At 36.7% G+C, this 14,430-nt stretch overlaps 1 protein-coding gene across 1 annotated transcript in view; it reads left to right on the top strand.

The window, feature by feature from the left end:
* Positions 1-6,544, top strand: part of egfem1 (EGF-like and EMI domain containing 1) — a gene marked incomplete at its 5' end in the record, with an annotated part of 52,917 nt that extends 46,373 nt beyond the window's left edge. Inside the window, 6 exons of the mRNA XM_079387284.1 lie at positions 809-937; positions 1,115-1,243; positions 1,345-1,473; positions 2,092-2,217; positions 2,330-2,458; positions 5,218-6,544. Of these exons, the coding sequence (XP_079243410.1) occupies positions 809-937; positions 1,115-1,243; positions 1,345-1,473; positions 2,092-2,217; positions 2,330-2,458; positions 5,218-5,282 (707 nt within the window). The 3' untranslated portion in view covers positions 5,283-6,544. The remainder of the gene's footprint in view (positions 1-808; positions 938-1,114; positions 1,244-1,344; positions 1,474-2,091; positions 2,218-2,329; positions 2,459-5,217) is intronic.
* Between the last annotated feature and the right edge of the window lie 7,886 nt (positions 6,545-14,430).

The raw sequence follows: 14,430 nt of genomic DNA on the forward strand, positions 1-14,430 counted from the left end.
TATTTGAGGCTGCTTTGCTGCATTTGACACGGAATGGTGGCAAAAGGCATAAATCCATAACAAAGCATTGATGAATTTAACTTGTTATAATATTTGACAGTATTAAAATTATTATATCATATTATTATATAATGATAATGCTTATTTCAACATGATAATACTTCTGAAAATTCAGTTTTTAAATTATATTAAAGAAATACATTAAAAGTGTTATATATATATATATATATATATATAGACACATCACAAGTTATTTTAAATTGTAATAATATTTCACAATATTACTGTTTTTACTTTTTTTGATCAAATAAATGCAGCCTTGGTGAGCATAACAGACTCCAAATCTTACCAACCCCAAACTTTTTCAAATAGGGCTTTTCTTTACTTATGAACATAAACTGTTGCTGATGTGCATTTTTTCGGCCATGCACTGTACCTCAGGATAAAAATAAATAAATTCACTAAGCTCATCAGGCCACAACTTCTTTTTTTTCTGTACGAAATAAGTATGGTTTCAGGCTAAAATGAGATATCCAGTGGAAATTAAGTGCTGACAGTATAATTTAGTGCTGGATGAGGATTAATCAGTGCTTGGTAAACCATGCTCATATGGTCCAAATTGAAGACAGATCCATGCGCCTTGCTGAAACACAGAGCCTACAGATACAGCCAAGACATCCAGTTGTTTCTACAACCTGCGTGAATTGCTACATGATGAAACAAAACAGCTCATATTTATGCACAGATATTAAACATTTGTGTTATGACAAAATGATTGCTATTTAATGTGTAATTGTCCTCTGTGCAGTATGTCCTAGGGGGCGCTACGGAGCGCAGTGTCGGAGTTTCTGTACTTGTGCGAACGGAGGCGTGTGTGACCCTGTGAATGGGACATGTAGATGTGGCCTGGGCTGGACCGGGCAGCACTGTGAAAAAGGTAAACAAATACACAGTAAACAGTTTGGTTAGTTAGTATCCATGGTATTGCATCCTAACGTAACCAGGAATAAAATTAACAGTTTAAACTGTTTATGAGTACTTTTAATTCTCTGTGCATTAAATATAAGTCAAATGATGATTAATTCACCTGAATGCTTTTTTGTGCATGCAATAGTTTGTGTCCCAGGTCAGTATGGTGTGAACTGTGAGCAGGAGTGTGTGTGTCAGAATAACGGTACATGTGATCGCTTTACGGGATGCTGCTCTTGTCCGTCTGGATACTACGGTCCCGCCTGCCAACACCGTGAGTGACAGACTTATCATCTTCACTGATAGAATCGTTTTTGCTGCACTTGCTGAAATCTGTTATTATATGATGTGAAATGAAATGGTTCCATATCTCAGGATGCCCCGCTGGCTTTTTCGGTGAGCTCTGTGCTCAATCATGTGACTGTAAACATGGGCACCTGTGTGATCACGTGACCGGGCAGTGTGTGTGTCCTCCAGGTTATCAGGGTGACAAGTGCGAAAAACGTAAGTAATCTTAAATTTTAAAACAACATCTGCATTCAGCATGAAACAGTGTATATTTTAACTCAGAATTAAAGCAGTAGTTCATGATTTATGGATTTATGGTGAATTTTTGTTCTGATCATTTTTATAAAGGAAATGAAAACCCACAATGGAAGTGTCATACGACTATATTCCAAGTTGTCTGAGCTCATACAACATAGATAACAGACTGCATTTGTCATTATTCAGTGAACATCTTGACATTCATTCAACTCTCATTCTTGCATGTTCACGAGTCTCTTTGTGAACAAATCATTCTTTTGAGTCAAATCTTTTAAATGAATCAGTTGATCACAAGTTCACAAAACCAGCCTGAATGATTCATTCACAAATTGACTTACTGATTCACTTTTTCACTCACTGACAGCTCACTAGACGGGAAGATTATTACTGAGTAATGAATTAAATAAGGTCTGTTTATCATGCAGAGCTACTGTATAACTTAAGAAGATGTATGATGGACTTCTTATGGACTTCTTTACATTTGTGTCAAAACAAAAATTAAAAACCTTAAAAGCTTGAAAGCTCACTGAACTGCAGTCATGTTTGATGATCTCTCTGTGACTGTGTGTGTAACAGGTTGTGATGATGGACATTTTGAACGTGATTGTGCAGAACTCTGTGAGTGTGATGGAGCGCCCTGTGATCCGACCACTGGACGGTGTCTCTGTCCATCTGGAAAGACAGGAGAACGCTGCGAAAAAGGTGCACACACACGCACACACACACACACACACACACACACCCCCCTTACACATCTTATGCAAAATCTCACAAACCTTGCTACAAACTTTCAAACCTTCATCTTCTCTCTCAGTTTGTGACAGCAGGTTTTATGGTCCAGGCTGTTCTTTCCAGTGTCAGTGTGCACACGAAGGCCAGTGTGACCAGCGCACAGGTCACTGCTCGTGTCCTCTCACCTGGATGGGACCCACCTGTGAGGAAGGTGAGGGTTTGTGTGTGTGTGGGCCCCAGAAGTTAGCTAAATGTGATGAAATATAATTAACTAAAAATGATGGTAATTGAATTGACATATTAATTCAATAATTAAAGGAGCATAAATAATAATAATAAAAATAATATAATATTTCATACATGCATATTATTATATAATTTAATTAATACAATTAACCATGTCCCTTAGTCCACATGTAAATTCATAATTTCTCATCATGTAATTGATAGAAATATTGAAATAAAACAAAAATATGTTTATTCTTAAATTTTCCCCAAACGTTAGTTAAATCTGATTTAAAAATCCTCCAATAGAATGAACAGGGCTCTTAATTTAATATGTAAATGAATGAAAATAAATAAATAAATAAGGTGTGTATATAAATAATATTAACATTATTATTATTATTATTAATAATAATTATTATTATTATATAAATTAATACAATTAATCAGGACCCTTAGTCCAAATGTAAATTGATCATTTCAAATCATGTATTCGATTAAAATGAAAACAAATTATATTTTTACTCTCAGAAATGTCTCCAGAAGTTAGTCTGGAAATCTGATAAAATATCCTCCAATATAAAAATGAGTGTTAATTTAACATGTTAATTTAATAAATAGATTAAACAAACAAACAATTATAATACATACATATTATTATTCATTATTATTTAATCGGTTAATCCAGATAATCATGGCTGTTGGCTCATATTTAACTTCATAATTTCTCATCATGTATTTAAAATATTTAAATAAAGTACATAATATTTTTGACTAAAATTACAAAAAATAGGGTTATAGTTTAGCTTAATCAGTAGTGCTAATATAATTATAATAATTAACTGTAGATAAAGACCGTAGAAGTGTATGGTATGTCTTTGTTTAGCTAAGTAAGTGTGTGAGAGTCAGCTGTATGGTCTCAAACTCAAACTGCTCATGCTGCTTCTATCACTTTCTTTAATCTCTCACCATCTTTCTTTCCCCAAATTCTACATGTCTTTTATTCGTATCAGTCACGACACAAACCCGAGCGCTTGAGCTCAAAGCGTTAGTGAGAGAGTGTGCGACAGCCTCAGTGTGCGTGTGTGTGATGGACCCCTGAGCTGTTAAGGGCCTCCTGTCTGTCTGTGTAACGGCGCCTCTCTCTGACAGTTATTGTAAGTGAATCACAGCAGGACACTTCACAATGTGTTTGTGAGCTTTGTGAATGAGTGCATGACAGTGTGAGTGTGTCAGAGTGGACTTACTGTATATGGCCCATCCACGCAATCTCGAAACCTGTACATCCCCTAAAAATACAAATAGTTATTTCACATTTCACATCTAATTTTGTTCTCATCTTAACTTCCTCTTATTACTTTTTATGTACATTAATTTTATGTATGAGTATAGTTGAACTGCACAATCTGTGATCGTTCAGTCACCCTCACTTTGTTGAAGGAGGACATATCAGTGAAAAATACAGGATGAATATAAATGGAATGAAAAAAATTATGGTACATAAATATATGTATGAATAGTAAATGTAATAATAAATATATTTAATATGTTATTATTATTACTGATTTAATGAATACATTAGCAAATTAATAAATATGTTCATGATTAAATTGTATGGAAATTAAAAAATAGTTTATTGAATCACGTATTTATCATTTATTTTTCATTCACATTTATTTATTTGATTTATTTCTCAATTCCTCATTTAATACAGTATACAGATTTATCATTCACATTTCCTCATTTATGGGGGGGGGTAAAGTGTGTAAATTTTAAAATGGAGTATATAGAACAATGTTTAGGGCAATATAAATTCCATTTTATTTTTTTCCCCCCAAATTCCATTTTTAACATTTTATTTTTTCTGCATTCCATTTTTTTTTTTTTTTTTGCTATTTAAATTTTTCTGGACTCTGTTTTTAATGGTTACGTAAAAATTTGAAATAAAAAATCATGTATAATTAATTGAAATCATTAATATTATACAATTTATCAAAAAGATTGTCTAATTTATATGAAAACTTAATTTGATTAATTAGTTCATATATTTTATACAATAATAGGGCCCTGTGTTTTTTCAGAAATCCTGTGTGGTATATTATATTTTTTTAAATGAAAGCATAAAACTCAAATAAAAATCAAAACGATCAACAAAATTAAACAAATCCTTTCATTTTTAGCAAACAAAAAGGTGGTGTACTGTTAAAACATTTACTGTTAAAAAGAAACTTGATTATTTCTCAAAAATAAAACTTTATTACATAATTATTACATCGAGAGGTACATTCTATTGCACAAAATTAATATATTTCTGTCACAACTTCAAATTAAACTGAACATGTTTTGACGGGTTGCCCTGAAGACCTCTCAGCTTTGGTAAAATGCTCATGAAGTGACTCTCAGAGAAGCTTTGGGATGATGTTCATGTGTTCATTTCCTCTTATAGTGAGACAGCAGAGGCTGAGAACAGTGTAGTAAACTAAACCGTGCATCTGCGCCATTCATTCTGCTTTGCCGAAATCGTAGGGACCTAAATGGTTTTGAAAATTTGTGCTGTATATATTATAGTTTTTTTATTATCGACAATAATTTTAATGTGCAAAAATATTCATGGCTGAAAGGTTTGCAGGGACTCTACTGCATTCAGTGCCTTTTGCCGTGACTATATTCGCAATAGAAAAAGTAAAAGAAATCAAAGCCAGTCAATGCATTACAATAATCTCTCTGTCACTGTCTTTTTCTCAGGTGTTTCTGTAAATCATGAGTCTTCCAAATTACAGAAGAGGCGACGGCGTGTTTCTCATTCCTAGTCCTGATACCAAGTCCCCAAACACACACACACACTCCTGACATCCCAGCAGAAGGCGAGTGGCAAGGGTGATTGAGTGTGTGAGGATGTATGTGACTTGTTATTATGGGTTTTTCCCCCAGACGAGCAAGCCACAGGAGAATTAGTACGAGGAAGCAATGCCGAAAAACACAGACACACACAAACATCCCCTCTGGATGCACACAAGACCACTGACAGGCTGTCATTGAGAGTGTGAGTATATGTGTATCTTTGGTGGAGGGACACATCGTGGCTATGACCGAGTGTTTAATGTGAATGTCACACACACAACATGGTGGACCAGTTCGAACACTTGTTTTGTGTGCATGTTTGTGCATAAACTCGCTGTTTCTTGTAAGTCCCACATCAGACAGACAAAGCAAACCATCCGATCGGCCAAACGCCCACCGAGCCACAAAGCCAGACCGAACTTCTCTATTACGGGATCAGAGTGAAGCCTCAACCGCTCATTACTATAGTACATACCACAAATACACCACTAAAGTGAATACAGCAACACTCGGTGGAGTTTCTGCCTTCCATAGATGCCATACACAGTCTAAAATTTACCTTGTAAATGTACACCAACACTAAATTTAACATTTTTTATGACAATGTCTATAAAGTCCTTTTTTATGTTTTTTTAAGTAATATGTAGCAGGAATCTGGAGCATTTGTGCTATAGATATCCTATTTAAATCCATCTGGTTGGCTCGTGTGAGTGTGATATATGTTCTGCGATACGATTCCCGTGACAGCCTGATTGTAAATATTCACAGTATTGTTACCCATCATCGTGCCATCTGAAGTAAATTGTTAAAGTGGAGCTGTCCGACAGGATTTAGAAACAATCTGACGATTGTAAACTGAACAGACAGTTCCTCCAAAAGACATCTTACATGCCAAACAATCCTAATCTTTATAAATTACGGTGTTTAGCACTCACTCAACAGTCTTTTACTGTAAATGCTGTAAAAAGTGTTTTGTTCCTCTGTTCTTCTTTTGTTCCTCTCAGGATGTTATCAAAGTAAAGTTTAATTCCGCTGTACAGTGAAAATATGTATTTGTGCTTAAAATTTTAATGAAATATGTTTGTACAGAAAACATTTCGTTTTTTGTTTGTTTTAACTGTACTGCTTTACACTGCTGATTATTTTTAGTATGTTTGTTTTATTTCCCAGTAAAAATATCTAAAGATTCTTAAATCAAGATATACTTGAGAAGTAAAATGACTAAGATATTGTTTTCTTGTATTTGTCCTGTTTGGTGAAAAAATGTCAATTTAAAACTTTAAATCCAGAAAAAATCTGTCACTAGGGTGGATTTTATTTTTATTTTTTTAATTTGTAAAAATTTATAGCTTTTCTTAAGCAGGAACAAATCTGCAAATACAGTGGTGTGAAAAAGTGTTGGCCCCCCTTTTTTTTTTTTGCATGTGTGTCACACTTTGTTTCAGATCTTCAAACTAATTTAAATATTAATCAAAGATAACACTAGTAAACACAACATGCAGTTTTTAAATGAAGGGTTTTTTTATGAAGGGAAAACAAAATCCAAACCCACATGGCCCTGTGTGAAAAAGTGTTCAAAGATAACTGTTAAAACCTAACTGTGGTTTATCACACCTGAGTTGAGTTTCTCTAGCCACACCCAGGCCTGATTACTGCCACACCTGTTCGCAATCAAGAAATCACTTAAATAGGACCTGCCTGACAAAGTGAAGTAGACCAAAAGATCCTCAAAAGCTACACATCATGTTGAGATCCAAAGAAATTCAGGAACAAATGAGAAAGTAAGTAATTGAGATCTATCAGTCTAGAAAAGGTTATAAAGCCATTTCTAAAGCTTTGGGACTCCAGCGAACCACAGTGAGAGCCATTATCCACAAATGGTGAAAACATGGAACAGTGGTGAACCTTCCCAGGAGTGGCCGGCCGACCAAAATTACCCCAAGAGCGCAGCGACGACTCATCCAAGAGGTCACAAAAGACCCCACAACAACATCTAAAGAACTGCAGGCCTCACTTGCCTCAGTTAAGGTCAGTGTTCATGACTCCACCATAAGAAAGAGACTGGGCAAAAATGGCCTGCATGGCAGAGTTCCAAGACGAAAACCGCTGCTGAGCAAAAAGAACATAAAGGCTCGTCTCAGTTTTGCCAGAAAACATCTTGATGATCCCCAAGACTTTTGGGAAAATACTCTGTGTACTGACGAGACAAAATATGAACTTTTTGGAAGGTGTGTGTCCCGTTACATCTGGCGTAAAAGTAACACAGCATTTCAGAAAAAGAACATCATACCAACAGTAAAATATGGTGGTGGTAGTGTGATGGTCTGGGGCTGTTTTGCTGCTTCAGGACCTGGAAGACTTGCTGTGATAAATGGAACCATGAATTCAGCTGTCTACCAAAAAATCCTGAAGGACAATGTCCAGCCATCTGTTCGTGACCTCAAGCTGAAGCGAACTTGGGTTCAGCAGCAGGACAATGATCCAAAACACACCAGCAAATCCACCTCTGAATGGCTGAAGAAAAACAAAATGAAGACTCTGGAGTGGCCTAGTCAAAGTCCTGACCTGAATCCTATTGAGATGCTGTGGCATGACCTTAAAAAGGCAGTTCATGCTTGAAAACCCTCCAATGTAGCTGAATTACAACAATTCTGCCAAGATGAGTGGGCCAAAATTCCTCCACAGCGCTGTAACAGACTCATTGCAAGTTATCGCAAACGCTTGATTGCAGTTGCTGCTGCTAAGGGTGGCCCAACCAGTTATTAGGTTTAGGGGGCAAGCACTTTTTCACACAGGGCCATGTGGGTTTGGGTTTTGTTTTCCCTTCATAATAAAAAAAACTTCATTCAAAAACTGCATGTTGTGTTATCTTTGATTAATATTTAAATGTGTTTGATCTGAAACATTAAAGTGTGACAAACATGCAAAGAAATAAAAAAAATCAGGAAGGGGGCCAACACTTTTTCACATCATTGTAAGGTGAGAAAAATAGTCTTGATTTTCCTTTTGAATTAAGATTATTAATTAAAAACAGTGTTTGTAATATTTCTGAAAAATGTATAAAAAATTAGGAGAAATTTTGATTAAAACAAGAAAAATGTCAGTTTGGTGAGAAAAATAATCTTATTTTCCCTTTGAATTAATTCTAATGAATGTTTTATGAAATGTTTTGAAAAAAGAAAAATATCTGCCAGTGGGGTGAGAAAAATAATCTTTCCCCTTTGAAAAAATTAAGAACAATAATATGAAATTATGAATTTAATTGAAAGGAAAAATAATTTTCTTACCCATTGTTTCTTGTTTTAAGCATAAACAATTTTTTTTTTTTTTTAAATAAAATATCTTTAGCCATTTTTTAAATGTATTTTTTGCTTTTCAAGTTAATGTATCTTGTATAGATATTTGTAATGATTTTTCATTAAAGATCTAAACAGTGTACAGTACACACATGCTATTATTTTTGATCACCCGAGTGAAACGTGTTGTTTGTAGGACACGGATATGTAGGTAGAGGGTAGTGGGACATTGTGGATAGCATGTTCCTCTGCACCTCTCAGATGGGAGGGTCAAACGTATCAGAGGTCACCTGCCTACACCTGTCAGCGCACCTGAGTGGAACAGGCCCTCTACATGCATGTGTGTGTAAGTGTTTGTCTCTGTCATCGGCGCCATCGCTGTAGCATTTCTCAAGTGCAGTGGACCATCACTGCAGGTGGGAGAGCCAGGCTGGGACCCCTGCGCCCTGACGCGTGCTGCCCGGCGTGAGTGATGGAACCTTGGGGGCTGTTGGTGGACTGAGCCCTTGAGTCTGATGGATGGAAGGGGGCTTCGCTGGCCGCACCGTGTTGTGACAACCTACAGATGTTCTCCAATAATGTTTATCAGCCCGAGCCTCCAGCAATAGATGACACACACCTGTTTCCAGTCAAACCGGGCTCTAGAGGCCATCCATCCACACACACACCTGAGTCCAGTCAAACAGACCGCCGTAGCCCATCCATTCAGTACAGTCTGGGTGGCCGTGATACTGTACACCAGCTTTGATCAGCGGATGGGTGCAGAGACAATCGACTGGACAAAGGTCCATCTTGTCTCTCAAAGTCTCTAGGGCTAATAGCCCTATTACCTTATCATATATATATATATATATATTATAAAATGCAGAAGTAAGAAATTTTCTGTAAATGTGCGAGACTTCCCATTCATTAGCCAGTATCAATAAATAACTAAAAATAGTACTGTCTTTTTTTATTATTACAAAAATAAAAAATATATATCAAATACCAGTTATAATAGAAAGTCTTTTTTTTTTACCACAGAATAAAAAAAATTAAATGAATTGCGACTTTCTTGCAATTGTAACTTTACACCTCACAATTAGGACTTTGTTTCTTGCAATTCTTAAGAAAAGAACTGTGAGATGTAAACTCAGAATTGCAAAATATACACTCACAATTCGAACTGTGAGATGTAAAGTCGCAATTATGAGAAAAGTCAGAATTGCAAGATATATTCAGAATTGCACAACATAAACTCTCAATTCTGAAAAAAGTCAGAATTTTGAGATATAGCCTAATTCAGAATTCCAACATTTGTCTCAGTTTATATTCCACAATTCTTAGTTTAAATCTCAAACTTTTTTTTTCTCTGAATTCTGTTCAGCTCGCAATTCTGCTTCCGCCACGGAATTTTTTATTTTTTATAACTTTTTATCTCACAAGTTTGTTTATATCTTACAATTCTAAATCTTTAAAAAAAAAATTATTCTGTGGTGGAAATGGGCTTCTATAAGTTTGCAATGTCAAGCAGCATAATGGAAGTTTTTGTATATTAACTGGAAGTTAATACCGGAAGTGTCGCACATTCAAGTTACAAATGGCCAGGCTGCTCTTAAGTTAAAAATAAAGTGGATAAGGCACGAGGCCAACAGATTTCTTATTTAGCTGTTGCTTATTGTATCTTCACAGTTCTGTCGTCTTGGGCGAAATGTCAATTTTGCTGGGACAGCGTTAAAACAGATTTAGATTTACTATCCTGGCCTTGGTGCCTGCAGTCACCAATATGTGCGTTCAATAAAAAGTATAATTAAACTGAGGCATGCAGATAAATATGAACTGTATTTAAAATATCTTCTTAAAATGACTGTCTTGCAAAGCAAGGGATTGGCACAGATGGTTTGTTAGACACGAGCAGGCATAAAACATGCCCTATATGTGTCAGTTTATCTCTGTTTAGTTTAACGAATATGTTTTTGTGCATGAACGTTACACAACCCAGGCTTGTATGACACAGATAGGTTTAATAAGCGAAGACAAGCCTCGCGTTCTGAAAGACAGCCAGATCAGTGGTTTGTGATGAAAGAACCCATTGGAGAGGTCAGATTAGATGCAATCTGATGGGAACTTTAGCACGGAAATTACGCGTACAGAGCCAGCGAAGCGACGCTATCACTGCGCTGTATTTCGCACCATAGAGATTACGCTCTTCTCTCTCGGCGCTTGCCCTGTTCCCGTAGGACCGTGACTTTTTGAACCGGCAATAAAATAGAAGAGAGACCGAGGGAAATCAACTCAATGGGGTCTCGCACCATTTGGGCCACTTCTTGGACAGAAACAACAAACCCTTAAATGCCAAAGAGCTGCTCGGGAGATGAGTATCAGCAAACTCCCACACTTACCCGTCTGTGAACGCATCTCGGAGGGTGTAAAAACCTCATCTGTTTGTGTACTTGTTGCACTTTAGTTTGAATAGATGTTTAGATTAATCTGTGCAGCACTTGGGGAATGGACCTTATTCGGGTTTTTGCAATTGAAAACGAGGATGTGATGGATTAGTAAAAAAGAAAATGTCTTGGAAAATTTTACTTAACAGCTATTAATAGACAACAAGAAAGTTTATGGGACTACTGCACTGTCGAAAAATTAAAAGGACAGAACTGGCCGCTATGTTTGGAGTAATTTCCATTCCATTTTTATTCAGTTCCTTTAAAGTGTACATCTGATGCAAAATTCACTTTTACATGGTGCTTGAACTTAAATGTGTCTTGTGTACACAACCACCCTATAATGAAAATCTTTTCAAAAATCCCCACAAATCATAAGCACTTTCTAAGTTTCTTAGCAAAATGAAGCAACTTTGCCCAGGCCCCTCCCACGACTGTTGACGAACACAAACTGTTTTATCAGCCCTGAGTGAGCTGTACAGTCCGCCATTGTTTAGATGCCGGTGCAAGTGCAGACAAGACTAGCGATTGGGGTGTTTTGTTGTTGGATGTAATAATGAACTTAGCAGTCGTCATTTACTCCCGACCTTTAAGCCACTGAAGATGCAGTGGATTACTTTAGTTTTTTAACGGAATGCACCAAATCCCCAACAGTATCTACTGCCTCTTCTATTTGTGCTTTCTATTATTAACAGTCACTTTGTCCACTACACTACATTAAGGTTGCCTTTGTAGAGGGTTTTAAATCCTTTGTGAACATTTATAACTGCATGAATAAGAATAGTGACTTTAATGGAAGAGAGGGGGCGGGGTGAGCAGTAGCTCATTATCATTTAAAAGGACATGCACCGAAACCGGTCGCTGTGAACAGACCTGTTTTTGACCAGGTAAAAAGGGTGTTGTTTTACACTACCATTGAGAAATTTTAACCCAAGACTTTTCATGAAGCCCCTAAAGAATCATACCAACTTGTGGAAAATGGGCATCCGATGTTCCCTTTAAGCTTATCGAACTCCACCAGTGTGATTTGATTTGACTGAATCTTAGGAACAAACCGGTTATTTTTGTGAATCAAATACATAGAACTTGATTTAAAAATGACTCTTATGAGTCTGTTCTTTTTTAATTAAAATCTGACGTGCTCACTGAGCCGAGATTTGTCTTTCGTCATGCCGAAATTAATCAAGATTGAATGAATGATGAGCTCAATTTTATTTAGCCTGTTTATTTAGTGTTTTAGTAATATTTATATAATATTTATTCAATATTTTAAAGTAGTCAGAACCAATTTTTGGTTGCATATTTATGCGGCCCCAAGTCATAAAGTCTGTGTGAACACACCTTAAGAAATGTACTGTATGTTATTTTTTTCCGTTTTGATCCATTTGATCCCTATTTGACATTCTGCTACTAGACCCAGCTCAACGGACAGAGATGGGACACATGTGCAACCAGACCAACAAACGCGCCCTGTGTGAACCACATTAGACACTGGAAATCCCCTCGTTTCAGTGAAGGAAAAAAATCAACACACAGCATCTCTGTGTATACGTAAAGAGCGTAATCTTACTTTTTTCTTTTAACAGGACCCCGTCATTAATCTAAATTATTCAGGGATCATTTAGCAGGTTCTGGGTGAATGTCAATGAGTGCTTCGTGCAGTGTCAGCATGGGTCAGTGTCGAGGAGGGCCACTAGGTGGTACCCAATGCAGTATTGTGGTGTGCCGGTGGTCAAGCCAGACCTTGGACACATCCTGCACGCCTGACGAGCCACAAACCCCATTTGTTTTACCATTCCTGTGGTAGACTGGGGAGAGCGGGGGGGGCTAGTTGCCACAATGTTTTCAAGTCAATTTCTATAATTTAACATTTAGACCGTTACTGACCATGAAAAAAGATAATTGAATGTGTTGACAGTTGGGTAAGCTGTCATTAAAGAACTAATTAAACAGTTTTCTTTTCAGCTAAATTTAATCAGTAAAACAATAATGAAACCCAAAACAATTATAGAGCAGAACTTTAAAGTTATTAGGCTACAAAAAAATAACACCATTATTTTGGCCAACAAATTTAGTAATTAAAAAAAAATCAACACTTACAATAGGCCTGTGGCAACTTTTCCCAATAAAAAATGTGCCCAAATCACCAACAATAAGAAATTAAACTATACTCTATCCTGAATTCTGTATTTTAAATATGTATCTGTTTAGTTTGATTTTATTGTGTTCATGTGTCTACCCAGCAGCTTTAGAAAATGAAGCTAGCCTACTGAATTTTAGTTTTGGCTGAATAATTGACCAAAACTCTTTTTATTTTGACGTTCTAGGCCTGTTTGAAACCAACATACAAATTGCTAGTGAAAACACTTGATTCAAACCACTATCATGAGACGCAGACCTCCTGTTCAGAATGTGGTCTTAAAAATGAGCATTTAAATACTTTGCTCCTGCTCAATCAGACAAGACTCTGATTGTGTTTTAGATTGTTGTGGCACTAAGTGGAGGGTGTATCAGCGCATTACTGAAAGGAAATGTGGCAGCATATTTCCACAAACCAGTGAAAATATCTTGAGGGTCCAAATTATAGTAATAAAGCTCTAACTATAGTCGATGTGCAACTTTCAGTGCGTCATGCACGATATCTAAGGTAAGTGAGTTTCCGAATGCACAATTGACTTTTTATCCAATTCCAGCGTAAACAGCCCTTTAGGTCAGGTCTGAGGCATTTTAAACAGTAAGCCGTTCCCCTAACACATCTTGTCATATTAAAACCATATGCATGGCGGCATCCACCGCTCGCACTGAGTGCCCATCAATAACGCTAATGACCCGTTTCCCGGGGGATCACAACAAATACCCGAATGAAACCGCCAGTCTTTAACGGGGCCGCCGCTCCTTCCGCGGCTTACGAGCTGTCACGTATCCAGCCACAGCTGCCACCGGCCTGACTTTATCAAAAACAGCGAGGGATGAAAAGAGTGTGCGATTTGCGAGAGATGTATTAAAAGAAGAAACCTCACTGGCGGTCATAGCCTATATATAACTGGTTCTCCTGTGCCAAACTGTAAGACAATCTGAGCTATTACAACACAACAGTCATTCACTAAAGTAAAACCATCTCTTTATATCTGATCTCTAGATCTGCACATGCTGTGCAGTGAACAACAGGCTAAGCCTTATTCAGTAGAGCTATTGCTTAGTCCTAAAACCATTATACAATAAGCGATTTAGATCCTTAGGGCTTTTAAAATTGTGATTTTGGATTTGTAATTAAACAGATTGCTCTTTAATCAATCGGTCAACAGGTAGCGACTTATAGCGATTTGCACGACACAGTTTTTAAACGTAAGTGGAAAACTTTTAGGCGTTTTGGTCATTCATTTACACGAGAAAGG

The sequence above is a fragment of the Barbus barbus genome, assembly GCF_936440315.1.
Source record: "Barbus barbus genome assembly, chromosome: 31".
In the NCBI taxonomy this organism is placed as follows: domain Eukaryota; kingdom Metazoa; phylum Chordata; class Actinopteri; order Cypriniformes; family Cyprinidae; genus Barbus; species Barbus barbus.